Genomic DNA, 25480 nt, shown 5'->3' with positions numbered 1-25480 from the left:
TTCCTTGACTTCCGGAAAGTGTTTGACTCGGTGCCCCACTGCAGACTCCTAACTAAGGTACGAGCATATGGGATTGGTTGCCAAGTATGTGAGTGGCTCGAAGACTTCTTAAGTAATAGAACCCAGTACATTGTCCTTGATGGTGAGTGTTCATTGGAGGTGAGGGTATCATCTGGAGTGCCCCAGGGAAGTGTGGTAGGTCCGCTGTTGTTTTCTATCTACATAAATGATCTTTTGGATAGGGTGGATAGCAATGTGCAGCTGTTTGCTGATGATGCTGTGGTGTACGGGAAGGTATCGTCATTGAGTGACTGTAGGAGGATACAAGATGAGTTGGACAGGATTTGTGATTGGTGTAAAGAATGGCAGCTAACTCTAAATATAGATCAATGTAAATTAATGCAGATGAATATGAAAAATAATCCTGTAATGTTTGAATACTCCATTAGTAGTGTAGTTCTTGACACAATCACGTTGATTAAATATTTGGGCATAACATTGCAGAGTGATATGAAGTGGGACATGCATGTAATGGCAGTTGTGGGGAAGGCAGATAGTCGTCTTCGGTTCATTGGTAGTATTTTGGGAAGATGTGGTTCATCTGTAAAGGAGACCACTTATAAAACACTAATACGACCTATTCTTGAGTGCTGCTTGAGCATTTGGGAACCCTATCAGTTTGGATTGAGGGAGGACATAGAAGCAATTCAGATGCGGGCTGCTAGATTTGATACTGGTAGGTTTGAACATTATGCGAGTGTTACGGAAATGCTTCAGGAACTCAGGTGGGAGTCTCTAGAGGAAAGGAGGCGTGCTTTTCGTGAATCGCTACTGAGGAAATTTAGAGACCCAGCATTTGAGGCTGACTGCAGTACAATTTTACTGCCACCAACTTACATGGAAAGACCACAAAGATAAGATAAGAGAGATTAGGGCTCGCACAGAGGCATATAGGCAGTCACTTTTCCCTCGTTCTGTTTGGGAGTGGAACAGGGAGAAAAGATGCTAGTTGTGGTACGAGGTACCCTCCGCCATGCACCGTATGGTGTATTGCAGAGTATGTATGTAGATGTAGATGTAGATGTAGATGTAAGGTCCATAGTACCTCAGTCTTTCCTGAATCCATGTTGTTCTTCATCAAGTGATAGCCCTACTATCTTTCTAATTCTCATTTCGATGATCTTTTCTAACAGCTTCAGTGTATGTGACAGCAGCGTGATGCCTCTATAATTTTCAAATTTTCATTGATTGCCCTTCTTGAACAGATGGACAATGACTCCTCAACTCCAATCTTCTGGGATTTTGTTTCCTTCCCCAATCACTTTTTATGACACTCTATATAGCCATTTTAAGCCTAATATTCCAGCTGCCTTTATCATGTCTGAGCTCAGAGAGATCATCAAAGCCTGTCAACTTTCCATTCCACATGCTCTTTAATGCTGTTTTTACCTCACACCATGTTAATGTGTGTCCGTTGGTTTGGACTTCATTCATTACTCTAAGTCATTGATGGTTGCTTTGTCCCCATCTCCATTTAGTAGCATGTTAAAGTACTTTTTCATTTCATCCCTCATCCCTTCTTCCCATATTAAGTTATTGCCATCTGTTTTCAGGGCAACGATATTTACATATTCATTTCATTGTACAGTAATTTCGTACTACCTGACAGTCTTCCTGCATCCTGTAGTAAATTCTTCCCAGCACTTTTCCTTTTGTTCCTGGATCAGTATTTCTACAGCTAGTCTCTTTCTCCAGTATTCCTGAGCTAGATATTCAATTGCTAATTCATTTCATCTATCATCTGTTTTCTGTTTTTCATGGTTTAATTTTCTTTCCTGTACATTCCTATCTTTTATTGCTGTCTTTACCCGTTCATTCCACCAATGTGTTTCCTTCTCTTTCGGTGTAGTTCTCATTTTTCTGCAGATGTGTGGGGCTTCTGTAACAAGGGTTTCTTTGAATAAGGACCATTCTTCTTCTGCTCCCCCTTTCTCAGTTTTGCGTAGTTCAGCTGCTATTCGTGCTTTATACTTTCTACTCTTTTCCATGTCCTTCAACATCTGAGTCTTAACCCTTTGACTGCTGGGGACATGTTAACTCATCATACCTCGCAATTCCCCTGAGTGGAGAGCAAGTAATTCAGTCAGCAGTTCGTCTGAAACCGAGGGATTGGAAAAATAACGGTGAAACGGTTCGGAAAAGAATGCACTTAAGTGACACATCTGACTGAAAATAAACCGATTTCCAGCCATTAAACCATTACTTTGATGATTCGAGTTCAGGACACAAATGTTGACTAGTTACTGACCCAAGCATTCTTTCATTTTTTGTGATATTTATGTCTGAAGAACTGTTTCAATTTGTTGCAGATGAAACAAATCGTTTTTACATTTACACCAGAGAAAATACTGCAGAATCTGTGAATTCTTGACTGTCAAAGTGGAAAGACACTGGATTTGAGGAAATGTATTGTTTTTTGCTATTTGCCTTCTAATGGTGCAAGTTAAGAAGTTAAAATTAAGTGATTATTGGTCCACACCAGTGTTCAGCAAAATTATGTCCTGAGACCATTTTTGTCTACTTCTGGGAATGCTACACTTCAGTGGTAACTCTGCAAGCACTGGATGGTAACTCTGTGAGTACTAGAGGTGACAGTCTGTTTAAAATTAGGACAATTGTTGATGAAGTTTGTACGACATTTCATAATTCATTTCGTCCACAAGCCGTGTATCGATGAAAGTCTCTTGCTGTTCAAAGGACGATTATCTTTTAAGCAATTTATTCCAACCAAATGAAGTAGATTTGTAATAAAGACATTTTTACTGTGTGACTGTCAGAGTGGCTATATTTTGGATTTTATTGTATATACAGGCGAAACAACAGAAATTGTGTTCCACAATTCAGGGAAAAGTGGCGACATAGTGGCAACTCTCATGGGGCCGTATTTGGAACAGGGTCATATTCTATATGTTGATAATTGGTACTCCAGCTCAGACCTGTTCCTCTGGCTTCAGAAGCATGGAACAGCCACATGTGGCACTATTTGTAAGAATAGGTGCAACTTACCAAAACTGCAGAAGAAATTAATTTGAGAAGAAACTGAGTTTAAGTCCACTGACAAGGTCCTTGCTATCAAGTGGTGCGATAAGAGAGAGGTGTCCATCCTGACCACAAGTCACCCAATGCAAATGGTTGAAATGGAAGATGGTCAAATAATGGCAAAAAAATAAAGAAACCGCAATGTATTGTACATTACAATTTGAGAATGGGTGCAGTTGACCATTGTGACATGTTACTGATCTCAGTTGGATCAGTGCGTAAGACCCAAATGGTACAAGAAATATTTTTTTCACATTCAGGATTTTTGCATTCTAAATGATCATGCTCTCCACTGGTCGGTAACAGGGCGAGAAATAGCACTTGCAGAGTTTCGTCTTTCTCTTGTAGGGGAGATCGTAGAAAAATATGCCACAGAATGGTAAAATGCTGGTAGGGAAAGGTGTTACAATAATGAGAATCCTGTATGATTCACAGGGAGACATTTTCCGGCTGTTATTGTGAGTCAACTTTCGCAGAAAAGTATGCTAATGTGCAGATCCATGGTTTGCAGGAAACAGAAAGTGCGCTGGGAAACTAGATACCAATGCAAAACTTGCAACGTTCCAGTATGATATGTATTCTGCTTTGAGACTTATCATACAAAAAAGCGTTACTAATCATTGGGAATTAAATTTGAGAAAATTTATTGACACTTCTGAATGAATTATTACAAAAAATATGTATATATATAAATCTATTTTTAACTTTGCCAGTGCCAGTCCAAAGCCCGGATTGAGAAGAAGATGTAAAATTATTCAAACAATGCATGATTTCTTCACATGTAGCAGTCTGCTGGCAAATGAACTGACTTGGTGACTTGAGATGTCTCAATATTTGTACAGTGGCAAATGTAATTACTCTATGTACGATACATTTAAATTATTAACTTGTAACATAGGCAGTTATATTCTTTTATCCTTAGTACTATAAATATAGATCACATTCAGTCTGCTTGTACAAAAACTGTTTTCCATAACTGATTTCAAATGCCTTTGATCAACGAGAAATAACATGCCAAAGTTAAAACTGTTCTCAGTGCAATTTTTCTTGCTACTTTGCCTCTGTTGTTAGCCAATACTGGAAATTAAACTCACTGTTCTGGGGAGGGTGGGGGGCTTAAAATTGGTTGTTTGGACAAGACTGGCTTTGAAGCATTAATAAAAAAAATGGTATTTGTAAAAGAAGTGTCGAATATACCCTGGTTTCATCTTTTCATAAGATGTTTTCACATCCTAGTCTTTCTTTACTAATTTGAGCGTGAAGGTCAACCACAATGATGGTGTTCTCCTCTGTTACTTGTTCCTTAAGTTCACTAAGGAAATGCTCTTTCTCATCCATGGTGCAATCCTGTCTGTGTTGCATATACTTGCAAAACAGTGTTCTGTGTATTACCAGCCCTTAGCCTCATCTGGATGATCCTGTCACTTGACGTCTGTCTGTATATCTATATCTTTATAGAGGATGAGGCCAACTCCATTTTTGGATTCACTGTTGTTACCACTGCAGTACAGCACATATCCATTTCTCAGTGATTTCTTCCCACAGCTTTTCCACTTTGTCTCACTCAATCCCAATACCCTGAGCCTATGCCTGTCCACAAGATGTGCTAGTTCTTCACATTTATTGGTGAGAGTGAGGATATTGAGTGTTCAAATTTTTAGTCATTTCTTTTTCGGAGGGTTTTGTGGCTTCTGGTATCTTCAATGAGAATTGGGTATTTGTCCACTATTACTTTGAGTGGTACTAGAAGAACTTGTCTTGTGTTTAATTCTTCTTCCATCCCAGGCTTGGTTTAGGTTCAAAAGCAGTATATATTTGCTCAGCTGCTGAATTCCTAGGTCTAACAAAGGTGAGGATTTCCTTTCAGGGTTTACTACCTTAACCTTTGAAGATCCCTCTTCTCCACAAGGCAATGGTGTCCTCTTCTAGTTAGCCCCAGGGAGGATGGGTTGCCTCATCCACCATCTCCACCATTCCAAAGGTCTCCTTCTGTGCTGAAGGTGCAATTAAGGTCCCCTTCCATAACCATGGGCATAGGTTCCACATTATACCCTGTGAAGCTGGGTCCCTGCCTGAACTTATCCATCCTTTCACACTGGCCTACTGACATGGAGGATGCCCACTCCAACAGCGTGGATGTGCCAGGGAAGGATTACTCGAGTGGTTGACAGGGAAGTGCCCTGTCTCCCGTGAGCTGGGTTAATGGTTGTGTATGATGCCACAACCAAGAGCTGAGGTACCTGGTAAGGGAGAATTAAGTATTAATGTTAAAGTTACTAATAAAAATAGTTGTTGAGTGTTCAGTGGGTTATCCTTTTAAGATATCAAATCTCTTGGCTTTTTTTCATGAGTGTGGTTTCAACTGTCTGAGACTGCAGACATGTGTGCAAGTTACGTTTGCACGAGTGTGGGTGTGCGTGTGTGTATGTGTGTATGTTGCTGCCAAAGGCCTTAATGGCCAAAAGCTATAATTACATGAATTTTTATGTTGTGCCTATCACAACTCAGCATCTACACTATACGGTGAGTTTCTATTATTGATTGTTTATACCCAGTACTGATTGAAAATAACAATATTGAAAGGAGCTGCACATAGAGGAGGCATTGTTGTGCAGAGATGCATAATGAAAAGGAATCCTCGATACATTCAGCTGTTGGACTATGCCCTTCATCGGACATACACAAGCACAATTCACTTGCCCATGGCCACCATTGTCTTCGGATACTGAGGCCCCACAGCAACTATATCTGCAGTAAGTAGAAGTCTTTGCTGTAGAGGGTAGTGGGGTTTCCAAAGATGCATGGGCAGGGAGGGAGGACAATGCTATCTTGGGGGCATGCAGGGATGTTGTGGGGACAGGATACAGCTGTTAGGTGCAGCATTGGGATACTGTGCTGGAGGGTGTGGGGGGAATTAGATGGGGAGAGGTAGAAGCAAAGGGGAGAGGAAATAAGTAGATAATGGGAAAAGACTAGGCAGGTGCATTGGTGGCATGAAAGGTGTATGTAGTACTAGATTTTTAGCATTGGGAGTTGGAGGGTGTTGCCATGTTTGTGACCAGGGTGGTTATGGAAACTAAGGATATATTATGGGAAGATGTTCTACCTGCACAATTCAGAAAAGCTGACAGGAATGGTGTCACATTCTATGAAGCACTCACACATCTTGCTGAGTGGCATGTTATGCAGTTGGGTTGTCTAGTTGCTGGCCACAATTTGCAGAAGCCTTTCATGTGGACAGACAGCTTGTTAGTTACCATGGTCACTTAAGTATAGTAAAATGGTTGCAGTTAGTATGGTAGATGACATGGTTGCTTTTACAGATGGACCTGTCTTTGGTGGGGTAGGAGATTCCTTTGACAGGACTGGAGTAGGTGATAATGGGAGGGTGTATGGGACAGGTTTTGCAACTAGCTCTATTGCAGGGATGCGAGCCATGAGGCAAGGAGTTGGAAGCAGGGGTGGAATATGGACAGACAGGGATATTGATTATGTTGAGAGGGCAACTAAATACCATTACGGGAGGGCTGGGAAGGATATTTTTCATTTTAGGGCATGATGAGAGGTAACTCAAGTACTGGCAGAGAATGGGGTTCACTTGGTTCAGTGCTAGGTGGAATTGAGTCATGCAAGTGGTGGTCCTTCCTGGCCAGACACTGAGTAAGTGGGAGATGGTTGGACCTTTGGGGTATCTGGATAGAAACTGCTTGTCAATACAGTTGTGAAGACCATAAATAGCTTGGCAGTGTAGAAGGTACTTCTTGGTGTGTTGTGGGTGGCAGATACCAAAGTGGAGGTGCTATTGGTTGTTATTACATTTGATGTTGATGGATACCAAACCACCAATTAAAAAATTATGTCTGTGGTTTACTACAGTCCTGTCTGGCAATTTTCAAGTTCCTAAATGCTTTCATCACTATCTTGTTAGTTCTTATTGTAAACTAAATCATCTACATCTACATCTGTATTCTGCAAACTACCATGGGGTGCATGGTAGAGGGTATGTCTGATTGTATCAGTTTAAGGGATTCTTCCTCTTCCATTCACATATAGGTTGTAGGAAGAATGACTTTTTTAATGCCTCTGTGCATACAGTAATTATTCTAATCTTATTGTTACAATCCATATGTGAGTGATACATAGGGAGTTTTAGTATATTCCTAGAGTTAACATTTAAAGCTGGTTCTTGAAACTTTATAATGTACTTTCTCCCAATAGTTTCCATCTATCACCAAGAGTCTTCCAGTTCAGTTCCTTCAGTATATCTGTGACAGACTCCCATGGGTTAAAAATACCTGTGACCATTCATGCTGCTGTTCTCTGTATACATTCAATACACCCTGTTGTTCTATCTGCCATGGCTCCCACACACTTGAGCAATATTCTAGAACCAGTCACATGAGTGATTTTTAAGCAGTATCCTTTGTAGATTGGTTCCACTTCCCCAGTATTTTACCAATAAACTGAAGTCTATCACCTGCTTTACCCACGAGTGAACCTATGTGATCATTTCATCTAACAGCCCTACAAAGTATTACATCCACATTTTTGTATGAGTTGGCCGATTCCAACTGCATTTCATTGATATTATAGTCATTGGATACTACATTTTTTTCGTTTTGTGAAGTGCACAAGTTTTACATTTCTGAACATTTAGAGCAATTTGCCAATCTGTTCACCACATTCAAATCCTATCAATATCTGACTGAATATTTATGCAGCTTCTTTCAGATAGAACTTCATTATAGATAACTGCATCATCTGCAGAAAGCCGACTCTCAGAAGCTCTCCAACACAACTTATTTGCAGCAGCTGCCAATCATTTGACAGTAGTCTGGGTGATTTCTAGCTGCTTACAAATGTCAATCTACTCATCCCATGTTTGGGAACAGCATTCACAGTGGGGCTGCATTTTGGCTGGTGAAATGTATTACAAGGCAATGAAAAATAACTTTAAATTAAGCCTGCTGATTATCTTTTAATCTGTTGAGCTAGAAAGTTCTTAACTCCCTATAAGAATTGAAGCAGATACACAGAACAAGATTTCTACTAAGCAACACAAAAAAGTGTGGTAAAAGTTATTGGTTTTGTAAAACATTTTGATGTTAATTATTGTTTTTAGCAAAATTGAAAACAGAGTTAATTTACAGTTAACACAGATTACACGTATGGCTACTCTTCTTCAAAGGAAAACTAGATGTAACACAGTATGTTAGTTAGAGATTCTGCTACAGTAACTAAACCAGACATACCGATTTGCAACAAATTGCTCATAGGTTAGGTAGAGGGCCATTGTAGCTTCCAACAATGCACATTTATTTTGCATTGATGTACAATGAAATTCAGGGGTGATCATTTCTTTCACTGCACTCTGAACCACAAATGCCAATTTTCTACAAAATAAATCACAAACCGAAAACACTCATATGAGTAACTTACAAAAATATTGTTTTTTAAGCATCCGAAAATTCCCAAACTAACCTATTTCTCACTAACTGTACTGTGAAATTAGGGAAAAATTGTTTTGAATGAAGATACGCCTACTGTTCTTAAAAATTTTAAAAGAGGACAATTTAGTTTAAGCTACGATTGATGATAACAGAACGAGTACTAATTTATCGTGGCACTCACAAAAGTTTGAAATTTCACAATATATCACAATACAAACGGACATTGATACAGTCAATGAAAGATTATCCAGAGGCAATGTGAACAGTAAAATTGCAGATCTAGAACCTTAAATCTGTACACAATCTTGTACAAGCACTCTTGCGCAAGGGAAAATTCCTAAGTCGGCTTCTATATATAAATAATTGTGCCTATTGACAGATTTTTCCCTTAGCTGATTCTGTGCACACTTCTACACTGGCATGCTGATGGAGAACACTGCAGCATAAGATTATCTTGATCAAAATCACTAAATGTGCAGCACCAACAAAGCACATCTTCTACCTGTTAATGCTAACAATGCAGTTCTGTTCTTGTTCTCTGGATGCAAATAGTGTTTATCTTTCAAATTTTAGTGCTCTCCTTGTACTCTGTCTCCCATCACTTTAATTGTGATGTTTTTGCAGATTTACACATAATTTCACTAGTTATCCATATAAGTCTTCTTTAATGTCTGTCCTATGTGTGCATAGATTGTTGATAATCATATCCCCAAATTTCCCTTAATTCTAATGTAATTCATCATATGTATTTTCTGACACATGAGTTAAATTATCTGAACTGTTGTTATATTATCCCATCCCCTTCCTTTTTCTCCCCTGGAAGAAGTAATAATTAATTGTATGACAATTCTATTGCAGAAATGTTTGTGACTTGTATGCTGGTCGTTCCTCTTTTAACACATACTGATGGTATGATTGATGTCTTGTGATCACATAACCCATCAGTAACACCTGTTTCATTGAGCTTACCTACTAATGTGATATTAATTAAAATTTTATTTCTTACACTACTTCTTCATCCTTGTAATTCTTGCTGTGTAAATTCACAATTGTAAATTTCAAATGACAAAAACATGTCATACTTCTTCTCTTTTAAACATCTCAGAAGATCAATATTTAAATCCCCTTATACTATAGTGATATTTTTTTATAATTTCACATGAGCAAAATTATATATTTGCTGAGAAAGGTCCGGAAGTACAGCAGAAAAATCTGTAAATAACCACTACTAAAAATTAATTCTCAGAAAATTCAAACTTTGGTGCACACTACTATAGCAGTTATTCATTTCATTCATCTGAAACATTAGTGTGTCTAAAAGAATTGTCTTTGGCATGAATAGTCACTCCTTCAATTTACAGCGTATGCTTGGGTATGAAAATATCACTAGCTCCTCACTTCAGTGATCATGTTTTGGAAAGCGTACTTTTTAGTGCACTGTTCTTTCCTTTGAGCTACTTTGCACTGTGATGAAATATACTGATAATCCAAAATATTATGACACTTGTTTGCCCAACTTTGGAATGAAATATATCACTGATTATGTGTATCAGGAATCTGTCAGTTTGTTAGTAGGTTTGTGGAGGTATGTGGCTTTAGACATCTATGCATAGGTCATGTAATTCATGTAAATAAAGATCCACTGATTTGCATATGCAGTGATGGTGCCCTTCAGCGAACCAGATGGGTTCCATAGCATTTGCATTAGGCAAATTTGGTCATTGAAACATCAACATCAGTTCACTAAAATGCTCCTCAAACCACTTTAGCTTGTTTCTGGCTCCGAGACATGGGCAGTTATACTGCAGAAAAATGGTATCACCATCGGGGAATACATCTGGTGTGAAGGGGGATGCAGGTGGTTTGCAGCTTTCAGCCTGTCTTCAATTATTACCACAGGTCCCATGCAAGTGTAGGAGAATGTCTCCCATAGGATAATACTGCTCCCACCATACTGCATCCATGGCACACTGCAAGCTTTGGGTCGCTGTTCATGTTGAAGATGGCATTTGTGGAGATGACCATCAACATAATGTAGCAAAAATATGATTCACCTGAAGAGCCGACATTTTTCCATTGATTGACAATCGAATCCTGATGGTCTCATGGCCACTGTAGTCATAATTGATTATGTCATTGTGCGAACATGTGAAAACGTGAGGGTCGTCTGCTGCAGAGCTCCATACTCAACAGTGTACGAGGCTATTCAGAAAGTAGGGAATGTTTCCATCTGATGTCACTAGGCACAAGCTGATTGTATATTTTTTGGTATGTGCATGCTCAGCATCTCAGTTGGCATCCATCCATGACAGTGGGAACATCTCTGCACGTCTGGTTTTTTCGACATTTGAATTTGAAATGTGCGCTACAATCGAAAATCCCATCAGTGTGAGGTGTGGTCTGTGATACGGTTTTTGTTGGCAAAAAAACTAAAACCTATTGAAATTTATTGTGAACTGTGCAAAGTGTATGGAAACAACGTAATGAGTGAAAGTTCCATCTGGAAATGGTGCATTCAGTTTAAAAATGGCCAAACCAATGTTCATGATGAAGAAGAGAGTGGATGCCTGAGCATTGTGACTGACAATCTTGTCGCTAAAGTCGATGAAATGATTCATGAAAACTGTCGCTTCACAATAATGGAGCTTTTTCTTTCTTCTCCGCAAGTTTCATGGACTTTGTTGTTTGAAATTGTCACTGAAAAGCTGGGCTACCACAAATTTTGTGCACGATGAGTACCCAAAATGCTTACAGAGCACCATAAAGAACAGTGAATAGGGCAACAGTGACATTTTTGGAGGCCTACCACAAACATGGTCATTCATTACTGATTGAATCGTAACCGGTCATGAGACTTGGGTGAAATATGTCAATTGCCAGACAAAATTACAGTCCATGGAATGGGGGCACACAAGGTCCCCCCAAAAACCAAGAAATTTTTGCAAACCTTGTCAGCAAGGGAGTTGATGGTGACAGTGTTTTGTGATAGGCAAGGTGTGCTTCTTATTGATTTTCTCAAATGCGGAGCAACCACAAATTATGCCCATTACTGTCAAACTTTGCACAGCCTTAGAAGAGCAGTTCAAAACACACGCCGATGAAAGCTGACATCCAAAATTTTGTTTTTGCACAACAATGCCCAACCTCACATGGCAAACAGCACTAAAGAACTCCTTAATTCATTCAAATGGGAAATTTTCCCTCATCTGACCTACAGCCCTGATCTTGCACCAAGCGACTTCTACTTGTTTCCCAAGATGAAGAACTGGCTTGCAATGCAGCACATTGACGACATGCAGAACTCCAGGCAGGCATGACTCACTGGCTGAAGTCTCATTTGGCAGAATTTTATGACGAAGGTATTTAAAATCTTTTCCACCGCTGTGATAAGTGCCTCAGTGTGTTTGGTGACTATGTGGAAAATAGTAAGTCAGTCACTCTTTCAGATGTATGTGATAAAATGTAGTTTTTGTACTTAGTTATTTTTTTAGTGCAAAAATGTTTCCTACCTTCTGAATAGCTCCTGTGCAGTGAACAGTGTGCTCTGAAACACTTGTGTGTGATCCAGCATTGTGCTCTTTCAGCAGAGATGCCACATGTCATCATCAGTTTATACTTTACAGAGCAGCCAAGCCTCTGAAACCCACGTTCTATGAATATTTGTGGACATCCAACCATTTAGTGCCTTGTGGTAGTTTCACTGTCCTTCTATCTCTTTCCGTACATGCTCATGACAGTAGCACATGTACATTCAACCAGCTTCACCATTTTTGAGATACTTGTTCACAGGCTATGCATAATAATAATCTGCCATTTGTCAAAGTCGCTCATGTCAATGGATTTCCCCATTTTCAACTCATATCTTCAATAGAATGATTCCCCATCTGTGTCTGCTCTGCTTACTTACTTTTGCTACCATATCATGTGCTCACAACACCACCAGGTGGTATCCAACATCACACTGGGCAGTGGTCATAATGTTTTGGCTTATCGGTATATATGAAAGCCTGGTTTCTATATATTCACTAAATGAATATTTTAATTGTAAAAACCCTAATCACAATTATTAATTTTTACCAGATTTATGATGGTTCATCAGCAGATAACAAGACACAAAGATTGGCAAAATTGTGTGGCTCTAGCATGCCACAACCAGCATGGTACCTTTCTACCTCCAACAGCATGATGATCAGATTCAAGAGTGATGGATTACGCTCTTCAAAGGGCTTCCTGGCAAATTACACTGTGGTGAGTATAGTAATAGAACAGAAAAAATAAGATCAATCACAGTGGAAAAAACAGCTACTTACTAGCCATGACATATATATTTTGTATAAATGTTAACACAAAGAAATATGGGAAACTGGCTGCTTTCAGTGGAGAATTGTTAAAATTAGCATTTTCCTGACCTCACATGTAAAAATTGTCAAGGATTCAGTCATCTACTATTAGCTTAATAGTTTGTAGTATGTGTCACTCATGACTTCTCGCTATATGTCTTGAAGTATACTTACGGGATTTATATGATACATACTATCATTAGCCAACCAATTTGCTTCTATTCTGAGACATTTTGAATTTTAGCATCACCTACAGTTTAGAAGGTGAAAATTTAGTCTTTGTTTTAGACCAAATTATGGTATAATATCTTCTGGACTCTTAAGAAATTACTCTATGAACTAAGTAATGCTAGTGTAATAATTGTTGATAACCAAGAAATTGAGAACAGTGAGTAGGAAGACGGCCGTGGTTTTGTTTTTCAGTTGACCAGTAGTAGAAGAAATTTTTAGCAGCAAATGATGTGTCAGCTATAGAGTGGACATCTTCAGTGCATATCTGCATTTCCAGTAAAGTTCTTGCTGTCTTCCTCAGTTACATAGTTGAGAGTTTTACACCAGTTTCTTATCCGAGAGGCAGCATATTGACCTTCCTGTTATTGGTATTTTTGTTCCTGTCTGTGTCCAGTTAATATGGCTACATGTAGAATAACATTTATGTCCCAAGTCAAGCCTTCTTGCTTTTCTTAAACTTTTAATTTGTCATTAAGTCCTTCACTTTTACCCATATCATGTGAGTCTGCATCTCCCAACCTCCAAATGTCAGAATATTTTATTGACTTTCTTAAAATCATTGGTGTTATCTACAACTCCATTTCATCTGCAGAGGTTGTGTGACTTAATCATTTGCTACACTATTAAATAAAATAACTTGCCTACTGTGTAACCAGCTTTGATCAGTTGATAAAGGTCTGTTCATCCCCGGTAGTTGCAGCATTCCTTTCTTTCTGATAATGTCTGCATGTTGGATTATGAAATTCACATGTGGGTTTTGTAGACAGTGAACACCTCTCTTGATTCACCATTCGTTTTCCCACACATTATGTGCCACATACCTATAAAGTTAGGCTGCCATAATCTCTTTTTTGTGTGAACCTTTAAAGATGACATCAGTTTATCAAGTTAAGCTGTATACATTTATATTTGGTAGGAAAGACTGGGAAAGGTGCTGACCATGCCATTGTCTAAATCATTTAGGAATGTGAAAGAAAATGTGAAACAAACTAAACACAGTAGTGATTGAATCCAAGTTGTTGCAAACAGGATTCAGTTTCAATACAGTCCTTTTGAAGCCAATTCCCAAATTGTAATAGTAGATTTTATTGGTATTACCAGAACAATTCACTTATATGATGCTCATCAATGCAAAATAAAGCCAATGTGAATGAGTAGTGACAGAGCCTTTCTTGTACTGAAAAGAGTTTACTTCGTTGAGGAATGTACCCTTGATTCAATGTTCAGGATAATATTTGTTTGAGGATGTTGTACTTTTACATTCACGTGTTCATGGAATGCCATGTTGAACATGTAAAAAAGCACTACAATATCTGGATGAATTCCTATCAAACTGTAGCACTAGATACATCCAGTGTGTAATGTTCACAACTCTGCAACTGTTTCACTTGGCTGATGAATATTGTAACTGAAATTGGAGACATGTAACCAGAATTCTGTCAAACCACATGAGCTAATCATTTGTGTCTTCACAGATAGAACTGAACATGTAATTCCTCATTGGGATCAAATTTCAGAAATTAAGGTTATCTCTGTGGTGTTCCTATTAGTATTTAAGAAATGTGTATTGGTGACATATGAGAATGCTGTTATTCTTCAACTCTGTACTGCTGCTTCTTGGTTAAATGTGCAGCTAAACCTTATAGATTAAATAAGTTTGGATTTCTTCTCCACGGTAGTTGTTGTTGTGTTGGAACCTGGAAACTCTGATATGATTGCAACTTTCTAGAATATATTAGAAAGAACTTCCTCCGAGAAAAACGTAATATGTTACACCACATCTCCCCTCCCTTAAATGAATGATGTGACCACAACTTCATTACATAAAAAAATAAATAAAATTTGTCCGCCATGTCATTGATTTATCTTAAACAAACTACAACCCGGAGCAGTTAATTCCTGTTAAGTAACTAACATTATAGTACTAAACATTTCTATCAAATAGCCATTTTTGTAATGTAATTTTTAATACTTTAAGTAAGCCACAATGATGAATTGTCTTAAACGTAATTTGTTTGTACATCGCTTCAGTTCATTTGTACTTGTGAACTAATGACAAGCAGGACTGGTAAACCAGTTGTACCTCTAGCCTGATCTCAAACTGTTCAATTAATCAAGTAACAATATTATGAGAAGGAAAGCTGCTACTTGCCATAGTTGTGAGAGTCTTCTTGTTGTGCTATCTGCAACTCAGCATCCCTACTATATGGTGAGTAGCAACTTTACATCTCATAATATTGTTACTTCCCCATCCTGGATTTTCCATTGTTCAAGTAATCAAGTAAGTTTTACTTCATGGTTTGAATTAAATGTTAGATAACTTTTTCTATAGCTACTTGCTACATCCAAGGCACTCCTGTGAAAGCAGGTTAAAGTTTACAGGCAAGGAAAAGTTTTCTGCAATGGAAGCTATTGAATGTGGAAAGAGGGAGGATAGAATGGTACTCCTGGTGGAGCTACATCTGTCACACCTTCAATATAGGCTCTGGCCACTTGGAGGGTGAGACCCATGTATTTCTTTCATATTGTTAGCATTAAATCCTGCAATATTAGAGATATCTTGCTACCTGTTTATTTATTTAATCCATGTGATTGGATACATTGTGAATTACAAATATTGGATAAAATTTGTTTGCAATGTTATGAGTACATTGTGGTATTATAACACATTGCAACAGATTGACTAAGTTAATAAGGACTTCACAGTTTTTTTTCCTTTTTTTTTTTTTTTTTTTTGTAATTGTGCAGAATCTTTAATAGACTTAATACATATGGGAAGTTTGTTGAACAGTTGGTGGCCCATGTGTATTGCTCCCTTTTTACAATGTAGAGTGTTTGCACATAACACATGCACATTTCAGTTTATTCTAGTGTTGTGTTTATGTATTTAGCTTATATGTAAACAAACACACACACACACACACACACACACACATACACACTTTTGCTTTAATGTAGTGCAGCTACTAAATGTGGCATTTACTCAACAAGTCATTGGAAGTCCCCTACAGAAATATTGAGCCATGCTGCATCTATAGCCATCCCAAATTGGGAAAGTGTTGCTGGTACATGAGTTGTGTATGAAATGACCCCTTGATTATATCCAATAAATATTTGATTAGATTCATGCTGGGCAATCTAGGTGGACAAATCACTTGCTTGAACTGTCCAGAATGGTCTTCAAACCAATTGTGAGCAATTGTGGCCCTATGACATGCCATTGTCCTATGGGAACAAGAATTCCATGAATGTCTGCAAAAGGTTTTCATGTAGCCGAATATAACAATTTCCAATCAATAATCCGTTCATTTTGACCACAGAATCCATTCCATTCCTTGTCAATGCAGCCCAGACCATTATGGAGCCACCACCAGCTTGTACAGTTCTCTGTTGCCAGATTTGATCCATGGCTTCATGGGGTCTGTGCCACTCTTGAAACCTACCATCTGCTCTTACCAAATGAAAATTTGACTCATCTGACCAGAACACAGTTTTCCAGTTGTCTATGGTCCAACAGATATGATCATGAGCCCAGGAGAGGCACTGCAGGTGACATCATGCTGTTAGAAAAGGCATTCGCATTTGTCATCTGCTTCCATAGCTCATTAACAACAAATTTTACCACATGGCCCTAAAGGATATGTTCGTTGCATGTCCCACATTGATTTTTGCAGTTGATTCATGCAGGGCTGTTTGCCTGTTAGCACTGACAACTCTACACAAACACTGCTACTCTCAATCATTAAGTGAAGGCTATCAGCCACTGCATTGTCTGTGATGAGAGTTAATGCCTGAAATTTGGAATTTTCTCAGCACACTCTTGACACTGTTGATATCAGAATATTGAATTCCCTAATGTTATTGTGGTATTCAGTTCTGAGACTGGTTTGATGCAGCTCTCCATGCTACTCTATTCTGTGCAAGCTTCTTCATCTCCCAGTATAATCCCTATTTCTGAAATAGAATATCCCATGTGTGTAGCTTGAACTACCATTCCATGTTCAAAGTCTTAATTCCTATTAGGATCTCCAGCTTCCTGATGATAGGTTTCCAGGGTCTTTAGTTTTGTTTCCATTAATGATACTCATGGCTCTCTTCTGGATTTTGAAAGTGCTGTAGGCAGCTGAAGAATTTCCCCAGAATATCACAACATATTTTAGGTGGGCCTGTATGTACACACAGCATGCACTAGTTATTATTTTCTGGATGGCACATGACTTCACCACACTCAGTGCATAGCAGCCAATACTTATTCTGGCACTTACCTTCTCAGTATGTTTATTGCATTTCAGTTTATCTTGTACCCACAGATCCAAGAATTTGAACACATCATTAATAACTGCTGGGTGATCATTACAAGTGGTTGAGAGGGGGTTTGCAGTTAGTGTTGTGTGAAAGTTCAAGGAAATTGGCTTGATCATTGATCTGTTAACCACAGTCCAGTTGTTGAGTTGTTCAATATTGCTTGCAAGTTCTCTGATACCATACTGTTAACTTTTTTGCAGCAACATTTTGTGATCCCTTGTGTCAACAGCCTTTCATAGATTTAGAAATGTGCCTGTTGTGGGCTGTTTTGTATCTAACAGATCTGGTAACATATTAATCCAGTCATATACCACCATTCCCGTAGGTTATAAACTCAGCAAACCTTTTTGCCTATAAAGCCCATCAGTTTTGAGTACATCGTTCTTTCAGATACTTTAGAGAAGCAAGATGAAGTTGGGGTAGGCCTACAATGTGTGATCATAAAGTAATGGGAATTTTTGTTTTTCTTATAAACCTTTACTTATCCATCAACATCAACTTTGAACCCTTCAAATTAAACCATCTCACATGTAATACACTTGTGCAAGCACTTTTTCCAGTCTTGGAAGCATTCCTGGAACTCAGTTTATATTATGGTGTTCAGCTTCTTTAATGATTCAGTTTTTATCTCAACAATGGTTGAAAAATTCTGTCCTTTCAGGGTTCACTTCAGCCTCAGGAATCGGCAACATAATGGTTTTATTTTTAACCAAAAAAAATTCCAAACAAGCATTGCAGGTGGGCACATTATCATGATACAGTTTCCAGAAATGTTTTTGCCAGAGTTCTAGTTGCTTTCTTCAGATTGCTTCCCACAAACGGCACATAACTTTCAAGTAGTATTCCTTTTTAACAGTATGACCATAAGGCAGGAAATTGTGATGCATTATCCTATTGTAGCACAAGAAAACAATGAGAAGAACCTTCCCATGTGATAAACTTGTTGAATTTTTTCAATCTTGGCTCCTCAGACAGTTTCCATTGGAATGATTGGGCCTTGGTTTCAATCTCATACCCATGTAGCCATGTTTTTCTACCTGTTGCAACTTGTAGAAGTTCTGGATCATTGACAATTTCATTCAGTAATTCCTGGGTGATGTATATGTGATGTCATTTCTGACAGAAGTTCGACAATTTCAGAACAAACTTTACTGCTACATGTTTCCACCCAAAACATCCATAAAAATTGCTTGGCATGAGCCAAAGGATATTTCACCATTATCAGCAACCTCTGTGAAGATGATTTTTCAGAACCATTTTCCTTGTGTCTTCCACATTGTCATCAGTAACTCATGTGCCAGGATGCCCAGGACTGTAGTTGCCTTCAATATTTTCTTGCCCTTCTTTGAAATGTTAATACTGCTTGTAAACTCTTATCTTACTTATAGTAGATACGCCAATATCCACATTCAACATTTCGAATTCAGTGCTGACTTTATTCCATTTTTTAAGCAAAAATTAATGCAAATTCTTCAATCCATTTTCCTTGAAAGTAAGAATTTGCTGAGCACAAAAAACACATATAACCTTTTTATTGGTCAACAATAAACTAAATATTCAAAACAGCTGAAAATGCAAAGAACCAGTAGGACCATGTGTTCCAACAAGATAATTTAAAAAAAAAATTAAAGATCTAGTTAATAAAGTCAGCAAAATTAAAAATAAATCCATTACTTTTTCATCACACTTCACATAGTTGTTTCTGTCTTTATTATCACCTTTTTTGAGAACAGAAATTGCTTTAGATAGTTTCACTGCACTGGATGAGATTTGAAAACCTAAGAGCTTAAATGTGAATGACAGGGTAGTATGCAAGATGGAGATTACTGCCAAAACATCATGCATGAGTTAATAAGAGAGCTTTTGCAGAAAGCTGTGTGCACTGTGTGTGTGGTAAAGAGGTGAATGGGGGTTGTGGCGGAGAGGGGCTGGGAGGTAGGGGGGGGGGGGGGGGGGAGAGGTCAGAATGAAAGATATAGAAAATTAAAAGGAAGTGAGGATGATACAGGATACATTAATGCAAATTAAGACCAAATGTGAGCCAAGAACCATGAACATGTTGTAACACTGGAATGAGATTTTCACTCTGCAGCGGAGTGTGTGCTGATGTGAAACTTCCTGGCAGATTAAAACTGTGTGCCGGACCGAGACTTGAACTCGGGACCTTTACCTTTCCCGGGCAAGTGCTCTGCCATTTGAGCTACCCAAGCACGACTCACACCCTGTCCTCACAGCTTTACTGCTGCCAGTACCTCTTCTCCTACCTTCCAAACATACAGAAGCTCTCCTGTGAACCTTGCAGAAATAGCACTTCTGAAAGAAAGGGTATTGTGGAGACATGGCTTAGCCACAGCCTGGGGGAGGTTTCCAGAATGAGATTTTTCACTCTGCAGCGGAGTGTGCACTGATGTGAAACTTCCTGGCAGATTAAAACTGTGCGCCAGACCGAGACTCGAACTCGGGGCTTTGCCCTTCGCAGGAAAGTGCTCTACCATCTGAGCTACCCAAGCACGACTCATGCCCCATCCTCACAGCTTTACTTCTGCCAATACCTCATCTCCTACCTTCCAAACTTACAGAAGCTCTCCTGTGAACCTTGCAAAACTAGCACTCCTGAAAGAAAGGATATTGTGGAGACATGGCTTAGCCACAGCCTGGGGGATGTTTCCAGAATGAGATTTTCACTCTACAGTGGAGTGTGTGCTGATGATGTGAAACTTCCTGGGGCAGATTAAAACTGTGTGCCGGACCGAGAGAAATAAAGCTGTGAGGACTGGGCATGAGTCGTGCTTGGATAGCTCAGATGGTAGAGCACTTGCCCGTGAAAGGCAATGGTCCCGAGTTCGAGTCTCGGTCTGGCACCCAATTTTAATCTGCCAGGAAGTTTCACATCAGCACACACTACACTGCAGAGTGAAAATCTCATTCTGGAAACACCCCCAGGCTGTGGCTAGGCCATGTTTCTGCAATATCCTTTCTTTCAGGAGTGCTAGTTCTGCAAGGTTCGCAGAAGAGCTTCTGTAAGTTTGCAAGGTAGGAGATGAGGTACTGGCAGAAGTAAATCTGTTAGGACATCGTCATACTTGTGCAGTTATTTTGTGAATAGTGTACTATTTTGCCAGTAACATTATTTAAATGTTGATTACAAGTGATATTAAATAATTGTGCTAATTTAAAAGTGATCAATCAGATTTGATAGCAGACACCACAATTTAAAAGAGAATCAAAAGATGCCTCTGTCAAGGAGGCATGTGTAACTGTTTAAATAATATATAATGACAATGTGTTATCATTTTTTGTGACTGCACGTGCACTCAAATTCTGGCTTATTCATTTATGTACAAACCTTTATTTATAAGTGTAAGTCATCTGAGGGTGATAGAATGTTTGTAACATTTCTTTATTTAAATATTGTTGTAATATGTTGGAGATGGAGGTTAGAACAAGTGAGACTAAAGTGGGGAGTAATTTTATGCAGCACAACCATATAGAGAGCCCAAGGAATATTATAAAATGTTGTGAGAGATTCAATAATGATGATATAGGACTGGAGAATTCATTTGGTGAAAGAGGAGTGAATGATGGAATGAATGTATGTTTGGTGGAAAATGTGGTGACCAGGCAGAGGTGGATCTGAATTTGGTGGAGATGGAATGTATGATGAAGTCAAATGAGGCACTAGTCAGTAGCAACAATTATAATAATGTAGGTGAAAGTAATATAGATAACTTTGTACCAATGGAAGTATATGAGGATATCTATGGAGGTAGTGAAACTATAGCCTTGTCAGCTGGAGACAAACTCTGTGGTATCTCAACGGAAATATGTGAAGGTTTCTGTGAAAGCTAGTAGCATTAGTGTCATCAGCTGGTGATGAAATTTATTATGTCTTATGTATTGTGTATGTATCTCATATCCCTACAAGGTGTTACACCATAGCTATTTGTATGAGTTGGCCTATTCCAAAAGTGACTTATTGATATTATAGTCATAGCATACTAAATTTTTTCGTACTGAGAAGTGCAAAATTTTACATTTCTGAACATTTAGAGGTTGTTGCCCATCTCTGCACCACTTTGAAAACTTACCATGATCTGACTGAATATTTATGCAGCTTCTTTCAGATAGCACTTCATTATAGATAACTACATCATTTGCAAAAAGCCTGGTTTGCTATTAATATTTTCTTCAAGGTCATTAATATACAATATGACAGCAAGGGTCACAACACACTTCCCTGGGGCACTCCTAAAGTTACTTTTATATCTGATTATGATTCTCCATCGAAGATAACATGTTGCATCCTCTCTAAAAAACGACCTCAGTCTAGACACAAATTTAACTTGATACTCAATATGATCGTACTTTTGACAATAAGCATAGGTATGGTACTGAGTCAAATGCTTTTTCGAAATAAAAAAAATGCTGTAATCCAGGGCTTTCAGTAGGTCATGTGAAAAAACTATGTTTGGCATTGATGAGGTCATTCTGTTCCAGATACCTGATTATGTTTGGACTTAGAATATGTTCTGAGATTGTACAACAAATTGATGTACAGAATATTGAATGGTAGTTTTGTGGATTACTTCACATTACTGTAGTTGTAGAGTGGTGTGACCTGTGCTTTTTTCCAAAAATTGGGCACAATTTTTTATTCAAGTGATCTATGATAGATTATAGTTAGAAGAGGCGCTATCTCAGCTACAAATTCAGTATAGGATCTGACACAAATTCAAATGGACCATTGAGCTTTGTTTAGTTTTAACGATTTCAGCTGTTTCTTAACACCACTATTGCTAATACTTACACTGAAGCACCTAAGAAACTGGTATAGGCATGATTATCCAAATACAGATATGTGTAAACAGGCAGAACATGGCACTGTGGTCAGCAATGTCTATATAAGACAACAAGTGACTGGTGCAGGTGTTAGATTGGTTACTGCTGGTACAATGGCAGATTATCAAGGTTTAAGTGAGTTTGAACGTGTTGTTATAGTTGACGCACGAGCGATGGGACACAGCTTCTCTGAGGTAGCGATGAAGTGGAGGTTTCCCCACACGTCCATTTCACAAGTGTACAGTGAATATCGGGAATCCATTAAAACATCAAATCTCCGACAACACTGTGGCCGGAAAAAGATCTTGTAAGAATGGGACCAACAATGTCTGAAGAGAATCATTCAACATGATAAAAGTGCAACCCTTCGACAAATTGCTGCATATTTCAGTTCTGGGCCATCAACACGTGTCAGCATGTGAACCATTCAATGAAACAAAATTGATATGGGTTTTTGGAGCTGAAGACCCATTAGTGTACCCTTGATGACTGCATGACACAATGCTGTACACCTCACCTGGGTCCATCAACACCGACATTGGACTATTGATGACTGGAAGCACGTTCCCTGGCTGAACAAGTCTTGTTTCAAATTGTGTTGAGCGGAAGGATGTATATGGTATGGAGACAACTTCATGAATCCATGGACCCTGCATGTCAGCTGGGGTCTGTTGAAGCTGGTGGAGGCTCAGTAATGGTGTGAGGGATGTGCAGTTGGAATGATATGGAACCACTGATACATTTAGATACAACTCTGATAGGTGACATGTATGTAAGCATCCTTTCTGATCACCTGCATCCGTTCATGTCCATTGTACATTCTGATGTCCATTCTGCATGCCGATGTACTTGGGGAATTCCAGCAGGACAATATGATACCCCAAACGTCCAGAATTGCTACAGAGTGGCTCCAGAAACACTCTTCTGAGCTTAAACACTTCCACTGGCCACCAAAATTTCCACACATGAACATTATTGAGTATGTCTGGGATTCCTCACAATGTGCTGTTCAGAAGAGATCTCCAGCCCCTCGTACTCCTACAGATTTATGGACAGCTCATCAGGATTCATGGTGTGAATTCTCTCCAGCACTACTTCAGATATTTGTTGAGTCCATGACACATTGTGTTGTACCACTTCTGTGTGCTCACGGCAGCCCTAAATGATATTAGGTTGGTGTTCCAGTTTATTTCGCTCTTCAGTGTATTTCATCCATATTTTCAACAGTATGAGTATCAGATTGTGGCAGTTCTCCTAGGTTTGCCTTGGTAAAGGAAAATTTGGAAACAGAGTTAACAATTTCAGAGTTTGCTTTGATACCCTCAGTTTCAGTTGCTGTCTCTTTCATTAGGGACAGGGCACTATCATTGGTGCCACTAACAGCCTTTACATATGACCAGAATTTCTTTGGGTTTTGTGAAGGATCACTTGACAACATTCTGCTATGGTTGTCATTGAAGGCATCATGCATTGCTGTCTTTGCAGCAAAACTCATCTCATTCAGCATCTCTCTAACTATAACCCTACACTTTGCTTTACATGTATTCTGCAGTAATCTCTGTTTCTTTAGAAGTTTCTTTGTAGTGACTATATACCATGGAGGTTTCCTCCCATTATGAACTCTTCTACCAGGAACATATCTATCCAGTGCATGGTCAACTCTTCTTTATAACTTGATCCAGAGTTCCTCTACATTCTCCTGCCCCGTGCTAAAAGTTTCAAGTTCCTCATTGAGATATGACACTACTGAACATATATATCTTTGTGCTTGTTTTTGTTGTCCTTTATACTTTGGTAATCATTGTTGCCACAACCGCATCATGATCACTGATACGAGTTTTGATGTGGACATCCTCAAACAGGTCAGGCCTCATTGTTGTCATTGGATCTACTATATTTCCACCATGAGTGGGGTTCCTAACTATCTGTTCTAGGTAGTTTACAGAGAAGACATTTAGTAAAGTTTCACAGGATGTCTTATCATGCCCACCACTAACAAAACTGTAATTTTCCCAATTAATTGTTGGATGATTAAAGTTTCCACTGGTGATTAGAGTATGATTGTGGAACTTATATCCAAGTGAACTGAAGTTTCCTCTAAAGCTTTTGGTTACATCGGGAGTTGAGTCTGTTAGGTGATAGAAGGATCCACTGTGGTATGAATGGGACAGTGCCCAAATGGTTTAAATCATACCTAACTGGAAGAGTGCAGAAAGTTGAAATAAACAGTTCACATAATATGCAAAAAACTGGTGATTTCTCAAACTGGGGAACAATCAAGAATGGGGTGCCGCAAGGTTCGGTCTTGGGTCCTCTGCTGTTCTTAATATATATTAATGACTTGCCATTCTATATTCACGAAGATGCAAAGCTGGTACTTTTTGCCGATAATACAAGTATAGCTATCACACCCAACAGACAAGAATTGACTGGTGAAATTGTAAATGATGTTTTTCAGAAAATCATTAACTGGTTCTCTGCAAATGGGCTCTCATTAAACTTTGACAAAACACGATATATACAGTTCCACACAGTAAATGGAATGACACCATTAATAAATATAGACTTTGATCAGAAATCGGTAGCTAAGGTAGAATATTCAAAATTTCTAGTTGTATGCATTGCTTTCGTATGGCATCATATTCTGGGGTAACTCACTTATGAAATTTGTTATTAACAATCCGAACAAATTCAAAAGTAATAGCAGTGTACATGGCTACAACACTAGAAGAAAGATGAGCTTCACTACTCAAGGTTAAATCTAACTTTGGGTCAGAATGGAGTAAATTATGCTGCCACAAAAGTCTTTGGTCACTTACCTAATAGCATCAAAAGTCTGACAGATAGCCATATAGCATTTAAAAGGAAATTAAAAGAATTTCTAAATGGCAACTCCTTCTACTCATTAGATGAATTTTTGGATATATTAAGTGGGTAATTTCCCAACCCACCCCCTCCCCTCCCCCCCAAAATAATAATAATAATAATAATAATAATAATGAGTGTCATTTAATATTTTATGTAATGTAATATCTTGTATAGACACCTTTTATTAACCTGACATGTTCCACATCATTACGAAGTGTCGTATTCATGATCTATGGAACAAGTACTGATCTAATCTAATCTACTTATCATTTTGTGCTCGCCCCTGATTCCAAGTCTTATCCAAACAATCTGACTTGCAACATCAGTTTCTATCTCAGTGGATTTGAG

The 25480-nt window shown here is 38.6% G+C and overlaps 1 protein-coding gene across 1 annotated transcript in view; it reads left to right on the top strand.

Moving 5' to 3' along the window:
* LOC126204186 (cubilin-like) overlaps positions 1-25480 on the top strand; it is a 1516445-nt gene that overhangs the window by 755088 nt on the left and 735877 nt on the right. The window contains exon 33 of the mRNA XM_049938590.1: positions 12630-12797. Within this exon, the coding sequence (XP_049794547.1) occupies positions 12630-12797 (168 nt within the window). The remainder of the gene's footprint in view (positions 1-12629; positions 12798-25480) is intronic.

Source organism: Schistocerca nitens, chromosome 9 (genome assembly GCF_023898315.1).
Source record: "Schistocerca nitens isolate TAMUIC-IGC-003100 chromosome 9, iqSchNite1.1, whole genome shotgun sequence".
Taxonomy (NCBI): domain Eukaryota; kingdom Metazoa; phylum Arthropoda; class Insecta; order Orthoptera; family Acrididae; genus Schistocerca; species Schistocerca nitens.
This window is presented reverse-complemented; position numbering and strand designations above follow the sequence as displayed.